Here is a 16,457-nt window from a genome sequence, read left to right as displayed (position 1 = left end):
CTTGAAAAAAGTGAGAATAGTATCTTTATAATTGCTGTTGAAGGCCCTCATCTACTGATTCTATCATCCATGTCTTTTCTAGAACTATTTTTATTAATTGATTAATCATAATCATATAATTTTAATTGTAATAATTGTAATTATAATTATAATTGATTAATCATAATCATATAATTGTAATTATTATTGATTAATTGATTAACATTATTTTTGTTGGTTAATTTTAATCTCCTTGTGAGTTATATTTTCCTACTTCTTTCCATCTTTTTTATATATATATATAAAATATATGTATATATATATATATTTTTTTTTTAATTCTATGCCAGTGTCAGTCTTATGTTGTTTGTGCTGGAATTTGTTATATACCTTTAAAGATTTGAGCTCTTTTGGGCACCTGGGTGACTCAGTGGGTTAAAGCCTCTGCCTTCAGCTCAGATCATAATCCCAGAGTCCTGGCATCAAGACCGCATTGGGCTCTCTGCTCATCAGGGAGCCTGCTTTCTCCTCTCTCACTGCCTGCCTCTCTGCCTACTTGTGATCTCTGTCAAATAAATAAAATCTTTAAAAAAAAATTTTGAGTTCTTTTTTGATGATGCTCGTGGGTGGCTTTGAAATCATTTGACCTTTTCTAAGGCTGACTTTTCAGCTTCCGTGCTATTCTGATTTATAATAAGAAATAATACGATCTTCATCTCTATTTCTAGTGCAGAACTTCAAAAACCTAAGTGACAAGGTTTCCTAAGAGAGCTGGAAAGGTGTCTTTTGTTATGTTAATTAAGTGACTTTCTGATTCCGGCCTAAGGGTGCCCCCTGGTTGCCAGGAAACCAAACCTGTGATTGGAGAGTTGGAACTCTTAGTCCCACCCCCTGATTCTGGGGGCGGGAAAGGGGGTTAGAGGTTGAATCAATCACCAAAGGCCAACAATTTAATCAATCATGCCTATGCAACCACACGTCTATAAAAACTCAAGCATTTCAGAGAGCTTCTGCTTGGTGAGCATGTGGAGATCTGGGAAGAGTGGGACATCAAAAGAGGGCATGGAAGCTCTTTGCTCTTTCCACTGAACATTGCCCTACACATCTCTTCCTTCTGGCTCTTCTGAGTCACATCCTTTTATAACACACTAGTGATCCAGGAAGTAAAATGTTTCTGAGTTCTGTGCACCACCCTAAAACCTTAATTGAACCCAAGGGAGAAGGTCACCTCTGATTTATAGCCAGCTGGTCAGAAATACAGGTTAGCAACTTGGCAGCTGAAGTCTACAGAGGGGTGTGGGAACCTCCGATCTACAACTGGTCACTCAGAAGACTGTTGCTCAGAAGTAACATGGGTTTGCAACTGGCATCTGAAAGGGCATGAAAGGTCAGTCCTATAGGACTTGGGGAATCTGATTCTATCGCCAGGTAGGTAAGTGTCCAAACTGAATTGAATTATAGAACAGGGGCGCCTGAGTGGCTCAGTAGGTTAAGCCTCTGCCTTCGGCTCAGGTCATGATCTTGGGGTCCTGGGATCGAGCCCCACATCGGCCTATCTGCTCAGCGGGGAGCCTGCTTCAGCCTCTCTCTCTGCCTGCTTCTCTGCCTACTTGTGATCTCTGTCTGTCAAATGGATGAATAAAATCTTAAAAAAAAAAAAAAAAAGAATTGTAGAACAACCAGGCAAACCAGTTACGAGAACTTTTCGGTAGCCTAGGGGAAAGGTGAAGCTGAGTTAGACCAGATGATCAGCCATGGAAAAACATCCAGGAAGTGTCCTGATGGCACAGGTGGGGGACATGAAAAGAAGAGGCTTCTCCTTGAGCTCCCAGGTAGACAGCTGAGCCCTTAGGGATACTGGGATACTGAGATTAAACACACACTGCAGATGGGAGTCCCAACAGTCTCTTGAAGGATGGAAGCCCCCATTCTGACATCACTGTTTTGAAGCCCCAAAAGAAGGAGGACCAAAGGTTTGTGCAATGAGATCTGGTCAGCAGTTGTTTGTGGCCAGGATCCAACATTTGCAGAAGAGGACTTCATCATCAGGGAGGTAGGGGGCTGAGGAGTGGTTTGAAGGGCCTTAGGCTGGCTCCATTCGTGGTTGCAGGGAGAGCTGGTCTTGGGAATGTGTGCCTGGAATGACATTAGCTCAACAGGTCCAGCTTGGGCTAAGATATTAGAAATGTGGTGTGTGGCAATTAGGAATTTGGAACCTGATTTAAAGGCATCCAAGTAGCAATGTAAGTTCCAAATACCCTGAAATTTGAGATAATCCAGATATTCATCAATAGGAATCTGGTTGAATTAACTATGGTACATCTATACAGAGCAATTCTATTCTCTGCAGCTTTATTTTTTTTTAAGATTTTTATTTATTTTAGAGAGAGAGAGAGAGAGCATGAGAGGGGGGAGGGTCAAAGGAAGAAGCAGAGTCCCTGCCAAGCAGGGAACCCAGTGTGGGACTTCATCCCAGGACTCCATGACCTGAGCAGAAGGCAGTCGATTAACCAACTGAGCCATCTGTGTGCCCTCTATGCAGCTTTAAAAGAGGATAAGAGGGCACCTGGGTGGCTCAGTGGGTTAAGCCATTGCCTTCGGCTCAGGTCATGATCTCAGGGTCCTGGGATCGAGTCCCGCATTGGGCTCTCTGCTCAGCGGGGAGCCTGCTTCCCTCTCTCTCTCTCTTTGCCTGCCTCTCTGCCTACTTGTGATCTCTCTCTGTCAAATAAATAAATAAAATCTTAAAAAAATAAAAATAAAAAATAAAAAAGGATAAGAAAATCTCCATAAATTCCACAATGGAGTGATGGATCCATGGAATATATTACTTTCTTGAAAAAAAGATGGAGAACTGTGTATTGCAATTTCATCAGAGAAAGGAGATAGAATTATATATTATAATGTACATAAAATATATAAACATATATATCTAATTTTGCATATTTCATAAAAAAAGATAGACCCAACAAAAAGACAAGGCCCCAATAAAATAAAGCAGTGGTCTGGAAGACAATGGAAGAAAAATGATGGAGGGGACAGGAATACAATCTAGATATCTTCTAAGATACCTTGTCTCACAGTTTTGATGGTGGAGTTATATAATTATAAAACTGGTAAGTAAAAATGAAAAAAAAAATCCCTAAAAGCTGAGAGGACAATGATACAAGGGCACTTCCTCATAGTTCTATGGGGTGGACAGCTCCACATGCATGCTCCCAAGTACAGCAGTGAGAACGAGTCTGGTAAACTGAGTGATCTCAGAAAATAGGCCAGGGTCTTTCCCTCCTTCTGTGGTCAGGGGAGAAATCACAAACTTGAGTTTTGGCACCACTTTTTGGAAAACACAAGAGAGGGAGCCAGGTGAGAACCAGAGAAGACATAAAAGCTTAAGAATTAGGCCAGAAGAAGGAAACGCCTAGGTGGCTCAGTTGGTTAAGTGTCTGCCTTCGGCTCAAGTCATGATCCCAGGGTCCTGGGATTGAGTCCAGCATTGGGTCCCCCGCTCTGCAAGGAGCCTGCTTCTCCCTCTGCTTGAGCTCACTTGCTCTTTCTCTCTCGCTCTCTGACAAATAAATAAATAAAATCTTATTAGGGCCAAAAAAGGAAGCATGAAGCTTGGAACAAGTGTATGCAAGCTAGGTTGGAGGAAACTCCACATATAACAGGATCAACAAACAGTATACCCCCATATCAAAGCCAATGGTAGAGATTTGAGAAAGCACATGCTACTTCATTTTTTTTTAAAGATCTTATTTTTTCAGTTGAAAGAGAGAGACAGAGAAAGCACAAGCAGAGGGAGAGGCAGAGGAAGAGGGAGAACCAGTCCCCACTGAGCTGGGAGCCTGATGCAGGACTCCACCCCAGGACCCTGGGACCATGACCTGAGCCAAAAGCAGATGCTCAACTGACTGAGCCACCCAGGTGCCCCAAGTCGCTTATTTAAATATATATGTATCCTTGAAAACATGTAGCATAGTTGCTACATGTTTAAAAAAAAATTTTTTTTAAGTATTTTTTAAAAAACAGCAAAATTGACACTGCATTACAAATCACATTTTCTTTTTCACTCAGTGTTAAGCTCTCCGGTCTGAATTGCTATATGTAAATTTAGTTCATTGCCTTAACTGATGTGTAGTATATACTTGACCCTTAAACAACACAGATTTGAACTGTGTGGGTCTATTTATACATAGGTTTTTTTAAATAAATAAAGTGTAGTACTGTAAATGTATTTTCCTTACGATTTCCTTAACATTTTCTCTAGCTTACCTTACTATAAGAATACAGTGTATAATACATGTAACATACAAAATGTTTTAATGGACTATTGACATTATGTGCAAGGCTTCCCATCCACCATAGGCTCTGAGTAGTTAAGTTTCGTGGGAGTCAAAAGTTACACACAGATTTTCAAAGGTGCAACAGGGGTCTGCGGCTCTAACCCCTGCACCATTCAAGGATCAACTGTGTACCATTTCATTTGCCCACTTGCCTAGTGAGGAACATCTACATTTCCTCCCATCACTAAATGTCAAAGAGTATCCTCACACTTGTTGCCCTATGGAATTAAATGGACTTCCGGTGGGCTTCTGTATTTCCAGTGGGCTTCTGTTCCACTATTCCCATGACCACTTTCTTCTCTCCCTTTAGCTCCGCTTGTCCTATCTGCCAAGAGTCCTCCTCTTATCCTACTTAAAGATGACCCTCCTCAGTTATTCCTTCAGTCCCCAGTTGGTTTCCTTCATACATATATAAAATGTTTAAGTATTTGGGGGCATCAGGGTGGCTCAGTCGGCTAAGTGCCCAACTCTAGGTTTTGGCTCAGGTTATGATCTCAGGGTCATGAAATCAAGCCCTGCACTGGGCTCCACGCTCAGCAGAGGTCCGCTTGAAAATTCTCTCCCTCTCCCTCTGCCCCACATCCTGTTATCTCCCTCTCTCTAAAATAGTCTTTTTTAAAGAGATTTTTATTTGACAGACAGAGATCACAAGTAGGCAGAGAGGCAGGCAGAGAGAGAGAGGAGGAAGCAGGCTCCCTGAGGAGCAGAAAGCCCAATGTGGGGCTCGATCCCAGCACCCTGGGACCATGACCTGAGCTGAAGGCAGAGGCATTAACCCACTGAACCACCCAGGTGCCTAAAATAATCTTTTAAAAAGGTTGAAATATTTTATTCTATTTTCTTTCTCTCTCCCCCACTGGAATCTAAGCTCTCCGAGGGCAAATACTTTGGTATACTTTTATATTCTTGGCACCCAGATCAGTGTGTCATTTAAGCACATGGCATAAGAACTTGACAATTCTGGGCACCGGGGTGGTTCAGTTGTTAAGTGTCTGCCTTGGGATCAGGTCATGATCCTAGGGTCCTAAGATCCAGCCCCACATGGGGCTCCCTGCTCAGCGGGAAGCCTGCTTCTCCCTCTCCGACTCCTCCTGCTTGTGTTCCCCTCTCTCTGTCAAATTAATAAAATCTTAAAAAAAAAAAAAGGAAAAAAAGAACTTGACAATTCTACAGTAAAAAAAAGGGCCAATCCCAGAAGATTCGGAGACAAATATATATGACATGTTTTCAGACTTTCATGTGGGCTTCTACAATGTTCAGAAGACACTCAGGAGTTAGGTAAATATATTTTCCCTGCCATGGTTTCACTGGGTGGTGGACAGCTGAGACTATTGGTAAGAAGGGGTTGAGAAAGTAACTTATTAACCTGCTCTGGAAGCCCTTTTTTTGGAGGCAGTGGAAATTCACAAAAAACCCTATCCTTTTCCCTCCTGAACCCCTGAATTAAATCTCTTCCAGCACTCTTTGACTCCCCTCCTCACATACACGGAGCAAAGTGGTTTGTGTATCAGTGAACTCTTCTAGCACTGTCTGGTGGGACTGAATCCTGCTTATAAATTCTGTGCTGGGTGAATCCCATCACAACCAGTGTCAGGAAATATGGGAGGAACGGGGGATGTTACCCATCTGGGGCAGCATGGGATGCAGGTATGTCCTTTGTAAATTGCAGTCAAACAGTTAATGAAGCCTGCTGAGGCCTTTGATGACCTGGGTGGGCTGGAGATAATGTGACCCATTGTTTCATCATAAGCAGTCCTCCATGATACATCACCATGGAGAGTAGTTGGGTTTTTTTTTTTAAGACAGACTCCTTTGGTGTTACTGAAAGATGGGCTCGGCATATTTTCCATAAACACTAATGAAAGTAAGTTGCTATATACTTTGTTCTAGGAGTTGAGGCACTAGCAAAATAGTTAAACACAAGTACTTTGGAGCAAGCAAGGCTAAGACTGAATCTTGGTTCTGGTATTTGTTAACCGGGATCTAGAGCAAGTAACCAAAGTTCGATCACTTTACAGAGTCGTTTAGATTATTAATTGAGGCGACAGTGGTTAGCATATAATGGGTAGTTAATTGATAGCTAAACACAAATGAAAAATCTAATTGAACACAGATTGGTAATTATAAGGAATACGCAACTTAAGACAAGTTATAACTCTGTGAAAGGATTGGTTATGCCTTTGTAAAGGTTTTGCTATAGAGATGATAAGGTTTGATTAAAATTAATTTACTTGATCATTTAGACTTTTCCTCTGGAACTCTGCTCTCATAGATGACTGTTTTTTCTTTCTTTTTTTAAAATTTAAATTTATTTATTTGACAGAGATCACAAGCAGGCAGAGAGGCAGGCAGAGAGAGAGAGAGGGGGGAAGCAGGCTCCCTCCTGAGCAGAGAGCCTGCTGTGGGCCTTGATCCCAGGACACTGGGATCATGACCTGAGCCAAAGGCAGAGGCTTAACCGTCTGAGCCACCCAGGTGCCCCAGATGACTGTTTTCTATGTCTGGAATTAAGCAAGTAGAATAACGGTGCTAGACTATACAAGAACATTCCTCTGCTTACTCTTCAAAACTAAGATTTTTTTAAAATTAATTAACTATTTTTGGGAGAGAGAGAGTGCGAGCATGAGTGGGGTGGGGGCAGGAGCACAGGGAGAGCAGACTCTTCATTTAACAGGGAACTGGATGTGGGTCTCTGCCTGAGGACCCTCGGATCACAACCTGAGCCGAAGGCAGATGCTTAACACCCAGGTACCCAACACTTAAGATTAAATACTCCAAATGAGGGGCGCCTGGGTGGCTCAGTTGGTTAAGCGACTGCCTTCGGCTCAGGTCATGATCCTGGAGTCCTGGGATCAAGTACCACATCGGGCTCCCTGTTCTGCAGGGAGTCTGCTTCTCCCTCTGAACTCTTTTCTCTCATGCTCTCTCTCTCTCAAATAAATAAATGAAATCTTAAAAAAAAGTAATAACCCTGGGGATAAAAATATATGTTTATAAAAAATAAAAAAAATGTTTTTAAAGTTTTAAAATAAATAAATAAATAAATACTCCCCGTGACATTAAAACAAGACAGCAACAACAAAGTAGACTCTGCTATTGGGTAACACTTTTCTGTGATATCTATAAATGCCTCTGTAGGTATCTTTCCATTTGGCTGCCTTTTTTTTCTCTTTTAAGATTTAGAGAGAGAGAGAACACACAATCAGGGGGAGCGTAGAGCCCAATGTGGGGCTGGATCCCACTACCCTGAGATCGTGACTGGAGCCAAAATCAAGACTTGGACCCCAAACTGTCCAAGCCTTTCACTGGGCTGCCTTGTGACAAACGTCGTATTGCTGTTTGAGCAGCACTGTGCATGGTCCTGACCACATTCAGGCAGAGAGAGGGGGAAGCAGGCTCCCCACTGAGCAGAGAGCCTGAGGTGCGGCTTGATCCCAGGACCCTGAGATCGTGACCTGAGCCAAAGGCAGAGGCTTAACCCACTGAGCCACCCAGGTGCTCCTGACCTCATTGTCTTATAACCTCTTAAGACAAAAATTTCTCAGCAAAAAGGAAAAAAGCAAGTTTTCTTTGGTGCCATCTTTAATTTATGCCTCTATATAGGCAGCAAGCTGAACCCCACTTTACCTTGCAAGATGGCCCACTCCACTCAGTTCAACACTCCCTCTGATAGATGTCCCTGATGCAGTATGGGTAATCAGTTGGAAAACCAGTAAATTTCACGTTTTGGGCAAAACTGAATCTTGGTGGCTCCAGGCATAAGAGTATGCTGTGGCTACCTGTTTTGAGACCTCATCTCTAACTGGCATGTAGTCAAGAGGAAGGGAATGGATCTAGTTGGGGGCAGCATCTCAGAGATGGACTGGAAGGATGGGCAAGATTTAAAGTTTTATCTACAGAAATGTTGCCTATTCCAGAGGAGAATAATCTGTCTGTTTCATTCTATAGCACAAAGAATTCTCATTTCCAGTTTTCCAATTATCTTTTTAACAAGTGTGTCATGATCTCCATGAGGACTTACATACATATTTTCTACTTCAAGTTTTGAAGGCCTTTGGTTATCCTAAGTAGGTTGGCCAGGTTTCTACGGATATCGGATCACAAAATTACAGGGACTTCCTTTCACCTAACAATATACAAGAGCTCAGGTTTTCGACATGAGCTTATACCCAAACCCGTTCAAACCTGCCCTCCCAAACCTGATTTCTGGCTTTCCCTTTTATTCTATAAATCCTCATCAGGATGAATACAGAATCCCCTTGACGCTTTTCAGTACTAAGGATATCTGACCCCTTCCCAGCATTTGGCTGCCAGCTTTTCCTTCGTTTCAGTTCTTCTCCCACCAGCTTTCTCTGACCATATTTCTGGTTCTCCTCTCCTTCTGATCATTCCTACCCAGGCTCTTTCCCTCCTTTCCTTGAAAGCGTTTCCTAGGGCTCCGACTGGTTCTCTTTCCCCTACACACAATGGAGAATCTCCTAGGGACTCTCAGAACTGCAAAATACTTTAGTTGAGCTAATAGATGCTAGCTAACTCTGCCTCGGTTAAAGGAAACCCACCCAGCAGGGACGCAAAAATAGGAGCTTTGTTAGGGGAATTGTCCAGCTACCATCAGCCGGGGGGAACCAGAAACCACAACAGAGTCCTTACAGGGAAGAACCCTGTAAGGAGCCTCAGCAGAAACTTCATTTTTTGTTGTGTCCTTCTGATGAGGAGCACGGGCCTCAAAAGAAGAAGCAACCTGAGCTTATTTTCTGAGTCATCCTCTTTATTTATCTCACTCCATTTTAGACCAGAAGCTCCCAGGCGGGCCGGACTTCTCCTATCCTGTTCACTGAACTGCCCCCAGCACCAGCTCCGGGCCTGGCACAGGGCAGGTTTGGGGGCTTGGCTGTTGGCTCGTTGGGACCGAGGGAGACCGAGGGACGACAGCTCAAGGGCCATAGTGCGGTCCACTTGAGCAAGACAGCAGGACATGCGGCCACCGCGGATTCTGCCGAGGGATGCCGCACTCGGTCCCACCTCAAGGAGCAGACTCATCCCACCACGTTAGGGCAGAGACCCATCTAGACTCTACCGCAGTGAAAACAACCTCAAGGGTCCCCTCCACCACCCACACTCCCAGGCCTCCGGGCGGGGTCCACCCGGACCGCGCAGCCGCAGTGTGGAGGGCCGAACCCGGCCCTGCGCGTCACAGAAGCCCCGCCCCTTACGCGAAGCGGCGGGAGCGCGCGAGCCTCTGTCACGCAGGAGCGTTCGCGCGGCGTAGGTGGCGCTAGAGGCCGCCGGGGGTTTGTGAGGAAACGGCGCTGCCGCCATTTTGTGGGGTGTTTGTCGCAGCGGCTGGAGAGAGACGACGGCGGTTTGGAGGCGTTTCTCGGCCAGAAGGCCTTTTGCTTTTCCGGAGGTGAGGTTTTGGGTGGGTTGGGTGGGCCTTTTCCGTTCTTTTAAGTCTCGAAGCGAGGTGTCGGAGAAACGACCCAGTTCGGGGCCTTGGCGATCGGGGTTTCTTCGGAGCACAGCCCCGCTGGTGGCGTTTGAAACCTAGAGCTGCTCAGGTGCCCTGGTAGGTGTAAAGTCTTGGGGCGGCGGGGCCGCGGTTCCGTCGCTGACTCGTCTCTGTGGCCCCGGCCGCTCGCACCGCGGCTCCAGAAGCCCTAGCTCGTGCCGCGGGCAAGAGCCAGGACCTACCGGGAAGACCCTTTGAGAGCCGCCCTTGAGGGCTTGTGCAGTCGGAGATCGAGTTCTCCTCAGAGTGCCGGGTCTCTGCCCGTTGGTAGCGTTCCGGGGGTTTTCCAGAGTCAGAGCCTCTAGCCTCAGCTGCGAGTGCGCCAGAGGCCCTGGCCAGGTGCCTGGGGCGGGGTGGGGACTGACTGCGCGTCGGGGGAACTGCAAGTCTGCGAGTCCCGGTGGTGGAGTTGAGCTTGTGCGCGTGAGAGGCCAACTGTGGAGGGGTCTGTGCCTCGTGCAGCGCTGTTGTTGCCCCCCACCCCCGCCGAAACGGAGCACAGCGTTGCTGCGCAGATCTGCATTTCCGAAACTGGGGCCCCAGGTTGTCCTTGATTACCTAAGCGCCACCCCCACCCCCACCCTCCAGCCTAGTCTTGCTTTATAGCCGTCCTGGTGTGACTGTGCTCCGGGCACACACACCTCCCGACGTCTCGTTAGTGGTTAAGTGCAGTCCTTCCGGAGCCATCTAATCGGAACTTTCCCCCATTTCCATTTTTTAAAGCCCTGCACATGGGGGCTTAAAAGGTTAAAAGGCGGGGCGCTTGGGTGGCTCAGTGGGTTAAAGCCGCTGCCTTCGGCTCAGGTCATGAGCCCAGGGTCCTGAGATCGAGCCCCGCATCGGGCTCTCTGCTCAGCAGGGAACCTGCCTCCCCCTCTCTCTCTGCCTGTCTCTCTGCCTACTTGTGATCTATCTGTCAAATAAATAAATAAAATCTTAAAAAAAAAAAAAAAAAGGTTAAAAGGCTTAAAAGGTTAAAGCCTCTGCCTTTGGCTCAGGTCATGATCCCAGCGTCCTGGGATCGGTCCGCATCGGGTTCTCTGCTCAAGCAGGGAACCTGCTTCCCCCTTTCTCTCTCTGCCTACTTGTGGTCTCTGTCTGTCAAATAAAATAAATAAAGCCATGTACACAGCATAAAATCGTGGGATATGAAAGGGCAGTGAGAGAATCCATTGCTAAGTGGATCCATTCAGTGGAAGGTGGTGATTCTCACGTGTAAGATTCTTTGTTAATTGAAGGTAGAGTAATAATTATCAATGGTGCCCCCCCCCCCGTTTTGTGTGGATGTGAAGGAACTTTATCTGTAACATGTAGATCTGGAATTCTCCTTGCCTCCTCAGACAGTATTTCTGAACATCAGTAAGGGAAAAACTTCATGACAGCTGGATTAAATTTAAAGCAGTGAACTTGACTAGAGAAATGAAAAAAAAAAAACAAACAAAAAACCTCTGGTCCTCCCAGGTGCTGGTTCTTATTTTAATGTTTGGGTATTGATAATTTTGGTGATTTGAGAATTCTGCATTGTTAGAGGTGAGGTGGTTTTGGCAGACTGACAGAAGCGGGGGGGGGGGGGAACACCCCCACAGAGCTAAAGCAGAGATGTTTTCAAAAACGGCAATCGTAATGGATAGTCATGGTAATAATCCTCCATCATCCCATGTAATTTTGCTGGCTGTGATTTAAGAACACCTAACCAAGCTATTTTGAAGAATTACTAATGTGGTTAAAAGACAGTTGGGGTGATGAAGGGAAGATTTGGAAGAATTCCACTAGAAATACACATTATTTTAGATGGCTTTTCTGTTGGCCTTTGCCTCAAGTTAATTTGTAGTGTCATTCACTTCAGTTTCTCATTTTGAGGGTGACTCTATCACACTGGAATGCTCACTTAATCATACCCAGTGAGAATCCTAACACGTTTTAGAATTTTTGATTTACCTGACCAATGCCTTCTCTTTTTTTTTTTTTTAAGCAAAAGGTATGATACAAATATTTTCTTAGGGAATACCTCCCAAGAGAATTGCAGCTGCCTCATTTCAAGTCTGTTTTAAATGCATTTGAAATCATTTAAATTTTTACTTGAATTTGTTTGCTTGTTACTGAGTCATTTGGGCAAGCTAAAGGCAGTAAACTAAGCTGAATTTGCTCCATTTTACCTTTTTTTGTTTGTTTGTTTCAGCTTTTTAACTGCAGAGCTCCCCCTTTGAGCAGTTTGGGTATCACTGTTAAAACTTAACTGGTTTGTAAAAGAATTAAGATGGGGAGCAGCAGATAGTGATTACACTGTTTTTTGCTTTTTAAAATTTATTTATTTTTTATTTTTTATTTATTTTCAGCATAACAGTTTTTTGTTTTTGTTTTGTTTTTTAGTATTCATTATTTTTGCACCACACCCAGTGCTCCATGCAATCCGAGATTACACTGTTAGAACATAGATCCTGAGCCTGGAAGGAACACACGCATTTGAGGTTGTAGATGGAGGCAGGAAATTAGGGACTGCTCACTATCCTCATCTGATTTCACTGACCATATGCATCTTTTTCATTTTAAGACTAATTGCAAGATGATCTGGAAATAGAGAAAATGCATTTATAAATAAATCTTTGTTTTGCTATTCAGTTTCTGTGTTTGAATACTGTGTTCAACTCATGTCCTACCTTTTCCCCCAAAGCTTGGAGTCATTCTGAGATTAGAAAAAGGAACTCTAGTGCATTTTTTAAAAAAAGAAATTTCTGTACCTTTAAAATGTCATCCCCTATATTTAGCATTCCTAGTGTTTCTCTGATTTCAGTTGTCTGTATTACAGAATTTTGCCAAAGCCATATGAAACTTAGGATATTTCTCTTTAAAATAGTCCATAAGGGGTGCCTGGGTGGCTCAGTGGGTTAAAGCCTCTGCCTTCGGCTCAGGTCATGATCCCAGGGTCCTGGGATCGAGCCCCGCATCTAGCTCTCTGCTCAGCGGGAAGCCTGTTTCCTCCTCTCTCTCTGCCTACTTGTGATCTCTGTCTGTCAAATAAATAAATAAAATCTTTTAAAAAAAAAAAAAATAAATAAAAATAAAATAGTCCATAAAAGTTAACGTTTTGTTTTAAAGAATTCATATTAATAACTTGATTAGGAGATCATTTACTATAAAAAGAAGGTAAGGAACACCTGGCTGGCTCTGTCAGTAGAGCATGTGACTTCTGATTTCTGAGTTGTGAGTTCAAGCCTCACGTTAGGTATGAAGATTACTTAAAAATAGGGTCGCCTGCGTGGCTCAGTGGGTTAAGTAAGACTGCCTTCAGCTCAGGTCATGATCTCAGGGTCCTGAGATAGAGCCCCGCATGAGCCCCGCATCAGGCTCTCTGCTCCGCAGGGAGCCTACTTCCCCCTCCCTCTCTGCCTGCCTCTCTGCCTATTTGTGATCTCTCTCTCTGTCAAATAAATAACTAAAATCCTTAAAAAAAAAAAAAAACCTTAAAAATGTAATAAAAGTGAGTTAAAACTCCTCCAGTTTTTAATTTCTAACTGGATATGGTCTACTGGCGTTCTGAATCTGAATCGTGGCTCTTTCAACTATGTTTACAATAGCAGTTGGCAAAGGTTAGTTGGAGATAAACACCAAAGTGAGCATTTATTTAGAAAAATTGAAAGATGGGCACCTGGGTGGCTCAGTTGGTTGGACGACTGCTTTCGGCTCAGGTTATGATCCTGGAGTCCCGGGATCGAGTCCCACATTGGGCTCCCGGCTCCATGGGGAGTCTGCTTCTCCCTCTGACCTTCTCCTCGCTCATGTTCTCTCTCACTGTCTCTCTCTCAAATAAATAAATAAAATCTTAAAAAAAAAATTGAAAGAAAATGTATTATTTATTTATTTTAAAGATTTTTACTTATTTGAGAGAGAGAGACAAAGTGAGAGAGCATGGAAGGGAAGGTCAGAGGGAGAAGCAGACTCCCCATGGAGCCGGGAGCCCGATGTGGGACTTGATCCCAGGACTCCGGGATCATGACCTGAGCCGAAGGCAGTTGCTTAACCAACTGAGCCACCCAGGCGCTCCAAGAAAATGTATTATTAAGGTCTCACAGTGTCTTGCATCATTTGGTACTAGATTTGTATATGCCATTTACAGTCATCTGACATACAATGGAAATGGTGCCCCATGCCTTGGGAAATATCACCCACAAATACTTTAGAACCAGTATGAGCTCATGTGCTGAGTGTTTATATTTAAATACTGTCTGATATTTTATTTACTGAACATATCATCTATAGCCTCCATAGCTCACTTTTCATTTCCATTAACAGATGCGGCATTCCAAAAGAACTCACTGCCCTGATTGGGATAGCAGAGAAAGCTGGGGACATGAAAGCTACAGTGGAAGTCACAAACGGAAGAGGAGGTCCCACAGTAGTACGCAAGAAAACAGACATTGTAAACCACATCACCAGTTTAAAGAATCTGATTGGTAAATTACTTTTGAATTAGTAGGATTTTAACACAAGTAGTTTTAATGTTTCTTATTAGCTTATATAGCTTTATTTTGTCAGATTTATAATTCATTAAGTCAACAAATACTCAGAAAATGTTTATTGAATTCCTGTTATAGGCTAGACACTGTACAGGTGCTGAGGCTACAGCTATGAATAAAACAGTTCATACTCTTACTTATTGATGTCTGTCTGGGACTGGTGGGAGACAGTTGAGTCCCAGGTGCCAGTAGTGTAGTCAGGGCGGTGAGCCATGAACAATTTAGTCATAGTGATGTTAGGATGCCCAGTGAGTGCCTTTAACTGGTATGTAGGAGGAGATATGTATTTTAGGGTGCTCATTTAGGGTTGCACAAATGAGAGATGATGAGGGGGTAGAGAGAGTTAACCCAGATGAGAAAACCAGCATGTGCTGCTTGGGAATGGTAGAGTGCATGGGGGGCTTAGTCACTTAAACTGTACTCTATAGGTTATATTTGTAGATAAGGCTAGTGAAGGTGTGTACGATTTTTAGAAACTTGGTTATTGTAAGAACCAGTAATTTAAGAAAGGGCCTCAGTGTAAATTTTTCAATAGCATGTGTCCTGTTAAGTATATGCTTACTGTGTAAAATTCAGAGGTGGTACATTTATATAGAATTAAAGAAATTTTAAAGTTCCTAAAGGATTAAAGAAAGGCTAGGTGAGTAGCATTTCTTTCAGTCTGTCTTCCATTAACTTCCCTTTCTCATTTGTTTTGTTGGTTGTATGTTTTCTCCTTGTTTTGTACAGATGTTCCATTGAGACTGTTTGCCAGATTGCTTTCTAAATTAGCCAGCTGGGGTTACTTTAAAAAACAGTATGTAATTTTTTTCCTTCTCCATGCTAAAACAGACTTGTTCAGTGGAACAATGAGCTTGTTGGTAGTCACTGTAGATTAATCTTTCTTCATCACATACTGTCATGTGGGGAAGAGGGAGGGTTTTCACCAGGATGACCGTGACCTGAGCTAATGAGTGCACTGCAGAAAAACGTCTGTACCCTTTTATTAACAAATAAAAATGCCCTGTGAAGCTTAACATCATAGTACTAATAATTGATAAGTTTGTTATTGTAAATGTAGGAAGGAGGATTTGAGTGATGAACAGTTTTCATGTTCACAGTTAACTGCGTAAACATGATACTACATCAGTCCAATTAACCAGTAAGCCAAGCTGCTTCTTTGATATCGGCACTAGAGGTGTCTCTTGGTAATTGCGCTCTATAATCTGGAATATTCTTTTTTTTTCTTAATTTTATTTACTTATTTGACAGAGCGGTCACAAGTAGGCAGAGAGGCAGGCAGAGGGGAGGGAAGCAGGTTCCCTGCTGAGCAGAGAGCCTGATGCGGGGCTCCATCCCAGGACCCCGAGATCATGACCTGAGCCTAAGACAGAGGCTTAACCCACTGAGCCACCCAGGCGCCCCAATAATCTGGAATATTCTAATAGTCTTTTTTGAAGATTAAGAAACTTTACAGTGGTATTTTTTATAAAATAATTGGAATTACTACAGGTCTCTAACTGCAGTAAACTGTAAAGAAGGTAACCTTGGCAGGTTGTTAGGCCCCCATTATTTCTATTTGTTCTTAAAAAAAAAAATTCATTCTTTACAAGTCCTTGTCTCTGATTATTTCCTGAAAATAGGTTCTAAGAAGGGACATTTCTAAATTAAAGGGTGTGAACTATTATAAAGCTCTCGCTATATATTCATGTATTTTTTTTTCTAGAAAGTTTGTACCAGATTCTACAACATGTTTCCATGCTCCTACCAGTCTTGGCATTTTGAAAGGCCAAGAATAGTGGTTTTAATTTGAATTTTTAAGGTTTTAGTGAGTTTGTCCAATACATGTTTTTTCTCTTTCAGAGTATTGCACTGATTAGAAGAGCTTTTACTATGAATCTTTTTTTTTTAAGCTTTTTTTTTTTTTTCCGTACATATTGCAAAGTGTCTTTTCTTTCTGATTTGTCTTTTGGCGGTAGCCTGTGAATTGGTCTCCGTTGGTACAGGCTTAATTAGTTCTGTACTATATCACTAAGACTCATGTGGCTATGAACAATGCCTTTGTATATTGTGGTAAAAGTTCTTAAGTGTCTTCTTATGTAACCTAGAGTGTCAAGTCTTAAACCAGTGATT

At 43.2% G+C, this 16,457-nt stretch overlaps 1 protein-coding gene across 6 annotated transcripts in view; it reads left to right on the top strand.

The window, feature by feature from the left end:
• The first annotated feature begins 6,092 nt into the window (after positions 1-6,092).
• CLK4 (CDC like kinase 4) overlaps positions 6,093-16,457 on the top strand; it is a 29,313-nt gene continuing 18,948 nt past the window's right edge. Inside the window, exons 1-2 of one of the 6 annotated variants that reach the window (XM_045069256.1) lie at positions 6,093-6,186; positions 14,122-14,282. In XM_045069256.1, coding sequence (XP_044925191.1) covers positions 6,181-6,186; positions 14,122-14,282 — 167 coding nt within the window. In that variant the 5' untranslated portion in view covers positions 6,093-6,180. Of the gene's footprint in view, positions 6,187-9,576; positions 9,730-9,766; positions 9,889-14,121; positions 14,283-15,074; positions 15,142-16,457 lie in introns of those variants that run through there. The other 5 variants (XM_004759029.3, XM_004759030.3, XM_045069254.1 and 2 more) reach the window with 5 other exon arrangements.

The sequence above is a fragment of the Mustela putorius genome, unplaced genomic scaffold (assembly GCF_011764305.1).
Source record: "Mustela putorius furo isolate JIRA1106 unplaced genomic scaffold, ASM1176430v1.1 tig00003923_pilon_pilon_pilon, whole genome shotgun sequence".
Lineage (NCBI taxonomy): Eukaryota > Metazoa > Chordata > Mammalia > Carnivora > Mustelidae > Mustela > Mustela putorius.
The sequence above is the reverse complement of the archived record's forward strand: the minus strand, read 5'-3'. Positions and strand labels throughout refer to the sequence as shown.